At 40.4% G+C, this 14,834-nt stretch overlaps 1 protein-coding gene across 3 annotated transcripts in view; it reads right to left on the bottom strand.

Moving 5' to 3' along the window:
* MAP3K20 (mitogen-activated protein kinase kinase kinase 20) overlaps positions 1-14,834 on the bottom strand; it is a 95,496-nt gene that overhangs the window by 73,896 nt on the left and 6,766 nt on the right. For all 3 annotated transcript variants that reach the window (XM_069781447.1, XM_069781448.1, XM_069781446.1), the window contains exon 2: positions 14,622-14,811. In XM_069781447.1, the coding sequence (XP_069637548.1) occupies positions 14,622-14,780 (159 nt within the window). In that variant the 5' untranslated portion in view covers positions 14,781-14,811. The remainder of the gene's footprint in view (positions 1-14,621; positions 14,812-14,834) is intronic.

Here is a 14,834-nt window from a genome sequence, read left to right as displayed (position 1 = left end):
CTCATTGCTCTTTTCCAACCAAACAGCAATATCCCGAGCCAGTTCCTTCCCCAAAATTACAACAGAATGACCAGAGGTGCTGTAACTTCTACCCATGTCTGTGCTGCAACCTTGGCTCTGCAGTTCAAACCCACCAGAAAGAGTAAAACTGAATAATGAGCCAAACTGAGAACACAAAGCCTGAGACCTGCTCTAACTCCTTCACGATGGTTTGGTAGAACAGAGCACATGCAAGCCAGGAGCATTTCCTCTAAGGAGAGTTGGAAATGTGAAAAAAATCACAGCATCACTCATGCCATTAATTCTCATCCTCCAACACGTACAAAATGTTTCTGAGAACTGCTCTAACTCACACACATGAATAGACCAAAATTTCTAAAAGAATACAGATGTAGGAAAAAGTGGTAAATAGAAGACAGTTGAATGCAAAAATAACAGTACTGCAGTAATACTCCACAATGTAACCACAGTATGTTTTAGGGTAAACATGTAAAGGGAAAGAACATCTTGCAACCACATTCAGCTTTAGCATTTCCCCATTTGTGAATTTCTACTTCCACACCAGTAATCTGCACCTTCAGACTTCATTTGAATCTTCCCTTTCATCATTTTATTAGAAAACTTCCAGACGCATCAGAAATAAATGAGGAATACCACACACATAACCCAGTGGGAGATTAAGAACATTTAAAAGGCCAGTTAGAAAATAGAGATTATCTATTTTGTGATTACAAAACAATTGACTTGCACTACTACCTCCATTGCCCTGCACTGTGCTTCCCAAGGACCTGCAATAAATGAAACAGCACAGAGGAAGCAGGAACACTGCATTACATGAGCCCACAGGAACTTCAGGACTGGGGTCACATCATGCAGTGTACCAATGAAACCTCTTTCCTACAGGCTGTACCTGAAGAGCCGAAGAGGAGGCAACATGCTGCAGCAAGTGACAATTCCAGTCTGAATCTGAGCGCAGCAAAAAGAATTGTCATTTCTCTTCCAATTCTAGCAACGCCTGAGTCCTTGCTCAATTGCCAACTGATTTATGCTCTGAGTATGACAAGGACTACATTGGCAAAGTTCACAACAATGAACTGAGCTCACAAGCTGGATCTAGGGCCCAGGAGCTCCGTGCTGTTTTGGTGGCACAGAGCACATTCAAACCTGCAACATCTCTTTTGGTGTGGAAGAATAACAGCATCATGTATACCACAGCTTCCCATTTTCCAGTGGCAGAGGTATGCAAAAACTCATCTGAGGACTATTCTAATTTAAGGAGATATAGGGAGAAACCAACTCCCATCAAGGATCAGACATGAGCAAATGTCATTTTCTACGTGACCTTCAAGTCAGGCAAGGTTGGGATGACTTTAAGCATTCTCCTTCATCCAAGCAAAATCATCCTCTAGCAATACTGATCACAAATCTTTGCTGCCCAAGATACATCTCTCCAGAGGGCATATCCAGAACTCTTTTCCACCCTGTCAGAGTGGTGTATGGCTACATGACATTTCCTCTCCTTTTCCATGTGTGCTGCTATTGTGCTGTGCACTTTACTTGCAACACCACGGGCCTGCTGAGGGTGTTCACTTCTAGGAGACAATTCCCTGATTCCAGGGAAAGTCCTTCCTTCTGCCTGGCAAAAAAGAAAAGAAATGGAGCTTAGGAAAGCTAACTTACAAGAAAGATGCAGTACTGGCAGGAAAAAAGCACCCAGAGAAACATTTCTTCTTCTCTTGAAGTAGAGTTAGCGATACCTTATTATTAGTATACAGTGTTACCCTAAAGAGGGTTTGGCTGATCCCGTGTATCTGGAAGGCAGTCAGAACCCTTCCACTTTTTTCCCTTCTTGAGTTTGAATTGTTCCAGTTTGGAGGCCTTTTGAGATTTCTCCTCAAGGGCAATTTTATCAATTATCTCTGTCTTTATAAAATCTGGATATAATTACTATAGTTGGCTCTGAGTGGAGAATATAAGACCATTTGGAGATCACTGTTGTGTAGAGTAAGTGTGATGGTCTTGCACATTACTGCAAACCTTGCAAATATTAATAAACATTTCAACCATTAATTATTCCATATTGTATTCTCAGGGGCGGCACCTTGTTGTTAGTTTCAGAGATGGTTTGGAAAGGAAGAATAATTTTTAGTTTTAGCTGGGTAAAGATTAGATACCCATCTTCAGCACTTTCAGGACACACAATTTTGTGATGAATGCTCATAACTCTTGCTAAAAATCTAACTACATTTTTAGCTAGTAAACTGTTTGAGAAATAAAGACATTTCCTACAGAGCATTTCAATTGGGTCAATGATGCATCTAACTTTAGGTGCCTGCATTCAAAAATTATTTTGATACTGCTTCAAGGTCTCCATTGCTTGCTCCCATTACTCCCAAACCACCAAAAAACAAAACTCTTTTTTTGAAAAGGAAATCTTAAGGAACAGAGATCTTAAGCTTTTAGAAGTGTCCTGCATCTTTTCATACACACTCACTGTTTAATTTAGACTAACATACCTTTATTATTGTGTATGAACAAAAAGAAAGCACAAGGTGTAGTAGCCTTCTGAAAATATTGCTTTTTTGTTAAAAGTCTCAGCTGAATTCAGAATTTTGATGGGTTGAAGTAAATGGTGGTGCTAGAATACTACTGAAGTTGTAGAAGTCAGATCCTAATTCTTCCAAATAGGTATTTTAAGATATACAGCTTCTTTAAAATGAGAGGAAGTAAAACTCCTCATTCTTTTAAAAGCTGTGTACAGGGATGGATTTTCACAACGATGAACAGCCTAATCGGGGTGAAGAATCCTCAACTGAAAGCTCACAAAGGGACCCCTCTATCCATTCTCCATTTTTTCATTTCCACTTTTCTCTTGAAAGGAGTGTCTCACCGGAGAACCGGAAGAGTGAAAGATTTTAAAGTACAGGACTGAAATCCATCAAACCCAGGATTGCGGTCCAAACCCAACCAGCTGTCAAACCCAGAGATACGAATGTATGCGCACTTCTGCCTAATAAAATTTGAATCAAACACTTTGCATCTGATTCTCCATGTGAGCTTTTATGCAAACTTCTAAAGTGCAAGGAATCCTGGGGTGGAAGAGCTATTCTGAGAGCTTTCACATAGTTCATGTAATTAGGGAAACCACTTCCTTTGATTGTAAGTGTTCAAAACAGCTGAATTTCTTCTTTCAAAGGAACTCTGTGATTTGGGTCATCTCTTTTACTTGCTCTTTCATGTTTCTCAAGATGAGAGGTGAGACTGTAGAGCACATTATTTAGAAAAAAAAAAAGATTCCACTTTTTGTTTTAGGGATTGAACTTGGACTATTCAAAAGGTTGTCATTTGGAAATCTATCTTTCTTTCCCTCCCTCTGTTTCCTTCCTTTTCTGATAAGCTCTTCAGTGGCTCCAGTGAACATAGTCCAAAATGCCAATTTAAACCTAAGGGAAAACTGAAATACAGTACATGAAGGAAAAGCGACTCTCATTTTCCTTTGTACGGTTGTGGCTGAATATGTAATTATAAAGGAGCTCTAGCTGCAGGATTTCAGTCCCCATGTCACGTTTACTTTTTTAATGGTTCTAAACACTGACCAAGCAAAAAGGCAGAAATAGAGATTTTAAAAGGCAAACAAAGCAGCTGCCCTGGTCTTTGAAATGGGTCTGCGGGTTGGTTTTGTTTTGGTTTTGTTTGGGTTTTTTTTTCCCAAAAAGGGAACACAGGTCACAGTTTCAAGGCAACGACCATGTCACTAGAGCTAACAGTCGATGCCAGTGTCATTACAGACTCAAGTGTCACTTGCCCTGAATTTCTTGAGCCAGGCACCCCCTTAGTGCTGTTACTCCACGTTTGTCTCTGTAACAGCTGTAACAGGGAGGGTATCTCTCCCTTCTCACAGTATAGCACAGAAACACAGTAATGAAAAGGTAGGAGGTTTCATACTGCAGATTTCAAATTTATTAAGTAACAACAGTATGCTTGTTTACCCCAGGAGGACCAAACTTTATTCCCAGTCAGTGAAAAGTCCCAGGACTCATTCCAGAATTCCAGTGTTAACAGGGAAGCGGTTTGCAATGGGAACAGAGTAAACCACTTGGGACACAGCGCCAGAAACCATATTACTGCCAACTTCTGCACAGGACAGATGGGACACTGGCTTGGAAAGACGACTTTACAATAAAGACTTTGTACAAATACATGAACAACCAAAAAAGAAAAATTTAAGAGCAGAACTCCAAAATGGTAGTCCTAACAAGTGGGGTTCTGGATCTTGTATTTGCCTTTAGGGCCCTCGCAAACTCTTAGAGGGGGTACTACCAAGGTGACATCCAAAAGGAAGAGCAATTCAACAGCTCCAAATTTTATCCATCTGTTGCTACATGCTCACATCACACACAGCAGCTCAGCATACACAGACACATCGCAAAGAGGTCAAAGGAAAAAGCCTTTTCCTGGGTTTAAGAGATTAAAAGTACAGAGTTCACCAAAAAGGAAAACCACCAATCACTACTTATAAGCCATCATCTTTAAAAGGATTGCCTCAAATGCAGATGACATTACAAAAATTGAGGTTATTATATGACTAGACAAAAAGTGATTTCTGTGCTTTTCCTCCTCTAACTGCACACAGGCACGCACTACATCTCCTCTGCTCTGTGATTCTTCCAAGGAAGAGGAAAAGATATCTTCCTGGAAAATGTCACTCGCTCACTCAAGGGTGCAGCAACTAGATTATTTTAACAAGTTTCCAGAACAACCACCTACTCACCCCTCCTATTCTGCCTCTGCCAGATAAAAATTTGCAGAGAGACTCAGCTTTCCTTGAAAAGCTGACATCCCCCCAGCCTGCATGCTTGCCTTTTGGTTTTTCCACCTTTCAAAGATGTACTTTGTACAAAGCAACTGCACGTTGTCTTCCTGTATCCACCAGTAGCTTCCTCGCTTCCCCTACAGCAGCTCAGGGGTTTTACAAACCATGCTTATTTTTGATGCAGCTATGGGAAACTCATGTGCCCGATACACAAAACCCACAGCTATTTGGTCAGGTGTGTATCACGTACCATGACATGATTTTTTCTCTCCCCTGCTTACAACATTTAGCCATAAGGAACCTCAATTTAGAAGTTTTGGAGTAAAATAAATGAGCAACCAGAGACAGAAGAAGAGAAGTGGAAGCCGTGTGGCAGTGTCCCCTTTCAGTGATGTCCAGGGGCCAGGCACTACTTCGCCGAGGAGGTGCAGCCGTACGGGGGCCCCTCCTGTGTGCAGGAGGCTGCCCCGCTCTCCAGGCATCAGGCAGCTGAGCTGCAGAGGGGACCAAGGAGGCATAGAAATGGTCACTGCTACTTGAGTCACCCAGTTTCCCAGTGGAGCTGGCTTTCTTAAATAGAAATTATGCATAATGTAGATTCACGAAACATTAATCTAATAAACAAACATGTATTTATTTGCAAATACGATTCTTCCCCAGTAGCTGAACTGTAACAGATGAAATACATTTAAAAAGACAAACAGGGCAGTTTGGAGGCAGCTGGATCAGAAGAGCAGCTCCGTATTTGCCCTTATTGGCCTCATCTCCCCAGTGTGTTAGTGCAATCAATTGAGTATGAGAGAAAGAGTTAAGGCTGAAGCTGTACTCTGGGCTCCTCTGCAGCCTCCAGCTAACATAAACAGGTCTGAATGCTTCCTTGTGACTGTTTATATTGCCCTCTTAAAAAGGAAACTTTCTCTAGCAGCACCTTAATAAGTGGCAATAGGTAAATGTAAAATAACTTTTAAAATCTTAGTTGCATTACAATTAAAAAGATTTATTTTGATACTTCCCTTGAAGTTAGGATATATATTTGTGTATATTTTTTCTTCAACTTTGTTTTCAGTGAAATCTTGTGCCCCAGACCCTTATACAACTCACACACAGCCAGTCAAAAATTAAGGACAAAAAAAAAACCAACCCGAAAACCAAAAAACCAAAGCAAGTAAAGGAGAGCATGTCTAGTCCTACTGAGTGTTTTACTGCCCTCTTAAGAAGACAAAACATGTTGTTCAAAATTCCACTGCTACCATGTGCATGGTGGGTAGTTCTGGGTCCCCAACCAAAGATTGTGGCTCCTGCACTCAGCTTTGAATACACCTGTGAAAAAACAGCCTCCAGGAGACCAATGGTCCCAGACTCCAATCACATCAACTCCAGCACAGATCCCTGACTTCATCTGAACCATCACACGGGCATGCAACGAGCCAGAAACTGCATTAGATTCAAACAATACTTCCACACACCTCAACAGCAACTTTGGTATCACCAGAAACAATAATTTGTCATTCTGTATGCTGCAGTGAGTGTAAATTATTTAAAGTCCCCAGGGACTGCAACACCGACAGACTTCAATGCAGGTCACAGATCTTTAAATACTCAGCTGTCCCTCAAAGCACTCGAGACTCAAACATGCAATCACCGTACTCTAAAGTTACCACTAGATCTCACCTGCCATGCAATTTTGTACTGTAACCTTGTTTCAAGAAAACTATGTAGTTAGATAAAAGAAGAGATAAGACTAACTTGAACCAACCCTCAACTGCTTGAGCCTGCAACAGCCTCACACATCACCTTGAGAGAAAAGGATTTCTTCCGCATCCATGAGATTTCTACAGCAAAGCTTCAGGACAGCTTAAACATCCAAAAATACCATTTTGCAGTTGATCACTTCAACAGAAGCTCAGGGTCAGAGAATGTCGTGGGAGGGGAAACAAAAGAGCTGCCATTTGATGTCAAGGGTTGCTGGCATGGAGAAATAAGCAAAACAACCTCTCCTCCAAATTATAAATAATAACTGAGCCCATGCAAAAAGAAAACAGAAAAGGGATAAACATGTCTAGAGGGAAAAAAAAACCAAAACAAAAAAACTAGGAAAAATAGCCTTAATTGCAGCTAAGTATCTACTGGCAACTTGAGCAACCCCCTGTCAAACAAAAATTTGCAGCAGGTTGACAGAATAATTTTTAAGACAATACAGGATAGAATTAAACTAATTATGAAACTAAAGAATATTTAATAATATCCTAACAGGCTGCATATTGTGGATAGCAAAAAGTGTAACAAAGAGTGCTTTCTAAATAATCAGACAGTTTTTCTCCCTATTCTAAACAACGTTCATTCATAATTTGTAGGAAACTGGCATAAAAACTTGTTTACCTGCAGATGTTGCACCTTCTGAAAAAACAAAATTAAAGATAATTGAGGTAAAAGGGTCCAAACCTCACAGAGATATTCCTAACCCAGGGATCAAGCACACAGTAAGTTCCTGTGTCTCAACCAAGCTACGGCAACTGCACATGTATTCTTGACCAGCAGCACATGCAAGGTAATTTTGCTTCACACTGAAAAAGTTTAGGGTGATTCAAAAGTCAAGTGAAAGGAAGCATCAGCCAAATCTGGTGCATCTTAGCTTATTAATTTACCCATTTATCAAGTTTGTTTATGTAGTAACTGTTCAAAACTGCCCACCAGTCAACAGAAGGACACGTGTACTTAATCCTTTACAATTTCAGTACAAAATCTGGTGGTTTAGCTGATTAAAAAAAAGGATAGGTTAACTTCTTAAATACAGCTACAGCAAGATTCCCAGCACTGTGTAATTGCTTTTCATTTATTGCAAGCTAAGATGACAACACTGACAGTCACTATGTCTCAATTGACTCAAAATAACTTTTGAAGCCACAGATTGCCAGTCTGGGCCCTGACATGCCAATTCCACTGAAGCTGATGTCTAAATCAAATTAAGCCAAAATTGGCTTGATTTAAAAGAACATGTATACACAAGCCTGTGTAAGTAAGAATCTCAAATTAAGCTGGTCAAAAAACCTCAGTAAGCCACACAACTTATACTACAAATACTCATTATTTACATGAAGCAACTCTGAAAGACGTTACTCATCTAATGAAAAACTTGGTATAAAAATGTTTAAATACATAAGTAAAAAAATCCATTACAATAAAATGTAGCAAAATACAGACAGATAGGTTTCTGTGCCTGGACTGCTACATTTCTGAGATTGTTTTGGGGAGCAGAGTCACAGGGTAATGAAGTTTCTTCTTAAAACAGACAAAATTAAACTAAAGTCTATTCTTCCCAAGAATTATTGTATTCTGGCAATGCTACATCATCTTTCATTATACAGGTATCTCCCAATACCAGTGGGGTTTTGATGTCATTTTGGTTGCAACACATATGCCACTCGACACTTACGATACAGTCTTATCCAAAGCACCCACTAAGAAAATCTAATGCGGTGAGACTATGACACCTGAAAACATGACATTCATTTACAAAATAAAGTCCTCCAGAAAATAGCCCTTGAATGAAAGCCAAGAGTAAGGCAAACTCAAAAGCAGAGATTTGTTGCAGAAGTCTGTCCTATCTAAAATGATTTATTCTGTAAGATACAGAATATGCAACAGCTGGGGCATCTGAACCCATTTTGACAACTTCCACCATCTAGAAAGGGTACCGAGTATCCTCTTGATACCTTTTGGGAATACCCTAGTCAGCACCAAGAGGAGTGCTCTAAGCCACTTCCTGTACCAGAACGTAAAAAAACAAAATAGAAAACCCTGCAAAATAACCACTCTGTAAAAAGAAACAAAGACATTTTAAGACACCCCTCTGGTATAATAAATACAGTCTTATTTCCTCTTAGCTGTTAACAAGTGTCATGGTTTAACCCCAGCCAGCAACTAAGCACCACGCAGCCGCTCACTCACTCCCCCCCAACCCAGTGGGATGGGGGAGAAAATCAGGAAAAGAAGTAAAACTCGTGGGTTGAGATAAGAATGGTTTAGTAGAACAGAAAAGAAGAAACTAATAATGATAACACTAATAAAATGACAACAGCAATAATAAAAGGATTGTAATGTACAAATGATGCGCAGGGCAATTGCTCACCACCCACCGACCGACACCCAGACAGTCCCTGAGCGGCGATTCCCCCCCTCACTGCCCAGTTCCTATACTGGATGGGACGTCCCATGGTATGGAATACCCCGTTGGCCAGTTTGGGTCAGGTGCCCTGGCTCTGTCCTGTGCCAACTTCTTGTGCCCCTCCAGCTTTCTCGCTGGCTGGGCATGAGAAGCTGAAAAATCCTTTACTTTAGACTAAACACTACTTAGCAACAGCTGAAAACTTCAGTGTTATCAACATTCTTTGCATACTGAACTCAAAACATAGCACTGTACCAGCTACTAGGAAGACAGTTAACTCTATCCCAGCTGAAACCAGGACAACAAAATACAGCAGTATTTCTTTAAATGATATGGGGGTGGAAGGGTTCCCATGAGATCACTTACTCTAGGGATATACAACCTTTTTTTTTTTTGTGAACTCTGTAATTTTCCAATATAGGTGCAGATGTCTCTGGAAAGTTCATTTATTTGACTCCTACACCTTACGTACCTTTATACAGCACAGACTCTAAGCCCTCTCTCACCGTTCATTAGCAATAGCACCTGCACCAAAGGACCATGGGTTGGAAACGCCGGGTTTGTCATCTCCCCACTCCGAGCTGGAACCAGGTAAATCCAGACATATCTTGGCAGATGTTACCTTGAATCACTCTCAATACTTGCTGACTCAGACATGAGGGGGGTAAGGGAGTAGGAACTCCTAGAAAGAGCTAACAAAATAATAAAAAAGCATAAAAATTGCCCTTCATTACAGCCAGGTCCCAGTGTGGAGAGTCATTCGAGGCTGGCACCCAAGCACCTATACCAGCTGTAAACTGCAAGCAACAAGAACACCTACTATTTTTAGTCCTGTCAGGGCTAAGTATCAATTTCAGTTTGGTTTGCTCTATTTTACTCTGTTGTTTTTCTCTTGTTGCTCTTGAAAAGTAATTCCCAGTCCTTACTCTCATGACCCACTTTAAAATTACCACATGCTCTCTTTTAGGACTACAAACATGAGTGAGGTAAGTCCAGTGACATGCTTGTGGTTATACTTAACTCATCCCCTTCAGAAGGTACAGGCCCAATCCATGTTTTCTGGACAGTCCCTTCCAGAAGTGGATCATGACAAAAAAGTGAACAAACTGCATGATACTCCATATGAAAAGTTTTATGAAGCACTAAAAGATCTCCTAAAGCTTATTGCACATGTATCACATACAAGAAAATCTGACAATATAAAATTAATTTCCACAGTAGTCAGAATTCCAGCAATACAGCATCAAAACTAGTAAAAACATGTTTTTATTTTCGAGTCTTATAAAACTCAAATGCACTGCATAGACATGACTGAACAAAACATGCACAGTTAATCCTATTCAATTTCACATCTTTTATCCACAAGTTAGTTCTGTCAGTTCACCAGAAGTTTTTCCCAGTAACATTACAGTTACATTTTACTGGGGTTTTTTTCACCACTCTCCTGCAGTTTTCACAGACCACTGCCAGCAATTTGAAGGAATCCAGGAACAGCTGTACTGCATGAAAGCAAACGATCTTGCACCTAAGTAGTGTGGTTGTAACAGCTGAAGCAAGCAAATCAGATGCAACGCTGCTGTCCATCAATAGCAGAGACAGTTCATGGATTATGGAGTACTTCCAAAGAGCAGTGACATTAAAATTAAATTCAGATTTCAGGTAAAATTCCAGTAGTAATAAATCTCCCAGTGAAGAACCACACTCCAGATGCCAGCTGCCAAAAAAAAGCCACCAAAAGCACAGCCTTCAAAAACAGTGACTAATAACAGGTGAACTTCAGAGATGTACAGACAATCGGAGGCAAGTGCTATTCAGTGAAAAGCTAAGGTGGCAAGGAATAAAACAACATTTGTAACATTTCACTCCAGCAGTTATCTGCTCAAGATAATGGAGTCAAAAGAACTGCTAGCAATTTGCAGAATAAGGCCTTTGGGCCCAATGTCTCCCATCCATTTCAGTGGGAGCCAAATTATGGGCTTATCCAATAATTCATATAAATTGTTCACAAAAATATCAAATAACTTCCCGAGTAGTAGGTGTGCAATTTTCTTCAATGAGTGCACATAATTACCACTTAGGGCAAAAGGAGCAAGTGCACATCCTACTACAGAAGGCATTTCTACTCCCCCCCCATGCATCATAAACATCACACCGATAGTTTGATTTTCCATAAAACAATACACAAGGAACTCCTGTTCCTTGCTTAAAAGCCAAAACTGCTAAAGTGCTTGGACTAGATAGTATAAAAGGCAATTTAATTTTGGTTTTGATGTTATTTAATCACTCAAGACACACTCCTATGGTTTACTTAATCAGCAGAAGTCTTGTCCAGAGTTTCAGATCCGATACTTTAATCAAGGCCTTGCAGCATATTTATTTTTCTCAGCATACCTATTTAGCTGTATTTAGCTGTATTTTATTCACAAAAACACACGTCTTCCTGTACAGTCACATTTTACTGCCCATCTATAAAAAGTTAATGCCTTGCGGAGGTCTTCCCATTTCTCAAATTTTAAAGTTTTGAAGAAATCTGTCTGAACAACACCCTTCCAAGCATTTGTAAGTTTTTATGAGCACATGTTTTAGTATGATATGCTGCTATATACTGGAACAAAAATTGCTTTGTTTCACATGTTATAACTTGTTAGCCACTTAGCTAATATAAAGCCTTCAAGATCTTTGCTGGTTTTGATTGGCTTGTTTAATAAAATGAAACAGATATAACATATTTGCAGAATGATACCACAGCTCTGTTGACTTGGCTTGTGCTAGCACAAAATTCCTCTGAACAAGCTTTTCCCAAATCTGCTCTGTTTTCCCTTTAATCAGTTGTTATGGATTATTGGCAGCAGTTAACAGAAATACAAGACAATCAGTCATGGAGTTAAAAGGACACTTCCTTTAAAATAAACCAGAAAGAGTAATAATTAGTTTTCTGGACTAAATGCAAAGCATCCATATATCTACTAAATGCAGATAGTTACGGTAAGTTTTTCTATTGCTATCAGAAAAGCCATTGACTCACCATGACTTTCAGCACAGTTCAGTCACAGGCATTCATTATTGTCATCACTACAGATAAACATACTACATATGTAAACAGACTGACAGCCACTAGGGTAAGAAGAGACCTTTAGGCCACCAAGGTTGGTCTCTAGTACACCACAGGCCACTATACTGCTCTTATCTTGAGCTCAACAACTCAAAAAAAACAACTGTCCAGAAAGACATCTCAGTATGAAAACATGAGGAGATGGAGAGGATTCTCCATCTTCACTCCTTCTATTTGTAGTCTGCTCCAAGCGTTACTCATCCTCACTCCTTATAATTTGTGCTTTATTTCCCATTCTAATTTGTCTGGCTTCAGATCCCAACCATTAGTTCATGTAATAACTTTCTGCACTAGATTAAACGAGCCCAGCATTTTCTCCACATGAAAATGCAATTTTCGTAAACAAGCTCCTATTTTTTAATTCTCTAAGGTTTTTGACAGACAAGTTATGGCAAAACTTGCTAGACTTATTTAAGGCATCACCACTTGCCTCTCTGCTGCCTCCCCAGAAAAATTTCAAGAGAAGGTGCCCACACCAAGCTGCTCCCCAACTATAACACATCATGTTAGTTTAAGCTGCAAATGATGACCAGTCTGAAGGAAAATAAACAATTTGTGCTGGAAGGCACTCACTCCCCTTCTGTCAACTCATCCTGATGGACGATGTCCATCACCCCCTTCTGACAGATAGACCCCCACAGCCTCCCTACTTTCTACTCTTTGAGTGCGTTTTGCAGTGCCTCTTGGGCTGCTCCTCCAGTTTGCTTACATTCTTTTAAACACAACAGAACCAGGTCTGCACGTACTGCCTAACACCCATTTCCCCAGTACCACATACCAAGATAAAGCACCCCTGGTTCTTACAGATGACTTGATCCTCATTTGGATATGCAAGGGCATTAACCTAATTTGCCTAACAGCACCATGATATGAGCTCTTAATGAGTTGCAGGTCTTCATTAATCCCTAAATAAACCCTTAAATTATACTAAATTCTTTCCAGCATACGGTTTCCTTTTCCTAGTGTACAAACTGTGTTCCTCGTTACTATAAGCTGAACATTGTATTTGGCTGTTTTAAAAAAAATATTTTTGTTGCATGGTCCATCTGTGTCAAGCAATACATATGATTGTCCTACTTTCTCTATCATTTCCCGTTCCACTAAGGTTTATGCCATCACAAGATATAGTAACATTGTTTTTAAATTTCCTTTCAAAAATGTTTGAAGTACCTAGCAATAGGTCTAGCACAGGCTCCTGTGTAATCCCACCAGAAACACACCTATTCAATAAAGATACTTCACTGACCACTACTGAGATCTGCCAGCCAGGTGATTTTTAAGGAGCGCATTACTGATACTGCATAGCACCAATTTCACTTGTCTTTGTATATCTTTTGATATTAACAAATAGTAGAAATAAAGAGAACAGTACAAACTGACATTCGACAGAAGGTATACACCTCCCACCATCCTGGAAAAGTCATGAGATCGTTCCACATTATTTTAGACAGCAAACTGCTTAATCATCATCAAACGTGCTTATCACATCACTAAGCATGACTTAATCACACTAACTCGGTTGCTGTAGCAGTGGACGAACGTTGGTGTACTAAGTGTATTATCCCTAGTGCTGCTCTGCTGTTCTCCAGCTTATGTCTTCCTAAAATACTTTGAGGATATCATATACCAGTTAGATGTAGTCATGCTGGAACAGCGGTCCAGTAACTGTGCTGTCCATCACACTGGTGTGTCCTCACTGCTGCATCAGCGGTGGTGACCAGCAGGCAGACTGGAGCGCTGTGACAACCATAGACACTGTGTCTCTGCTGGGACCGTACAAAGCTGAGGGTCAAGAGGATTTTTGGGTAAACCTAAAAATCTTTTTAAAAAAAAAAATCTCAAACCAACCTTAAATGGTAAAGGTGCAGTTAATTCTGCCTTTTCCCACAGGATTGGCAAGGACCTGTCTGCCATTCCAAGTGCGCAGGACGTAGCAAGGGAAGGTGACTGGTAGAATGGTTAGGCTTAAACCTTGCTGCAAGATGAGTCATAGCCACACTTCAGCTTGGTCTAACTCAGAGCTAGCGGAGCCCCACATCAAAACCTGCAGCAGGCAGGGAAGAGACAATGCCGAGCAACACATGCTAAGCCTATAGCAAACATACAGACATGAACCACAGCACTTAAGAGACCAGATGTAGAGGAGAAAACAGAAGCAGACAAAGACAGTGAACGCTACCTCTTCCTATCTAGCAACATGCCCAGTGGTATCAAAGGGAAATTACTAGGTCCACAGATGCAGCTAGCCCTCCTCCTCTTCAGGGCCAGGACAGAGAGGAGCTGCTAAACAAGAAAAGTCGGGGAGGACAGTAAACAGTAAAACAATAATGCTTTAAATCAGAGACACCCTTGGCTGGGGCCCCCTCGGTATGTCTTTATTACAGCATCATCTAGTTACAGGGTTTTGTAATTAAACCAACAAAAAGCCCAAGGTAGTTTGCTTCAATTAGCTAGAGGGTGGAAGACACTAGAAAAGAGTTTCTGTCCTTGTTTCCACAGCAGACAGAAGTGAATGAAAAGTAAACTCTTACCTCTTTTTCTATTTTGAGCAGCTTCTTTACAGCCACCTCCTTGTCCTGAGAAATCCATCGGGCTCGGTAGACACTCCCGAAACTCCCTCCACCGCAGTTCTCAAAAAACTGCAAGTCATCAAATCTAATTTGCACAAATGAAGCACGGGTAGACGACATCTCATAATGACAAAATATACCACTGCAAAACCTGTGAAGAGAAAAGCTTTCATT

This window comes from Haliaeetus albicilla, chromosome 4, assembly GCF_947461875.1.
Source record: "Haliaeetus albicilla chromosome 4, bHalAlb1.1, whole genome shotgun sequence".
NCBI lineage: Eukaryota > Metazoa > Chordata > Aves > Accipitriformes > Accipitridae > Haliaeetus > Haliaeetus albicilla.
This window is presented reverse-complemented; position numbering and strand designations above follow the sequence as displayed.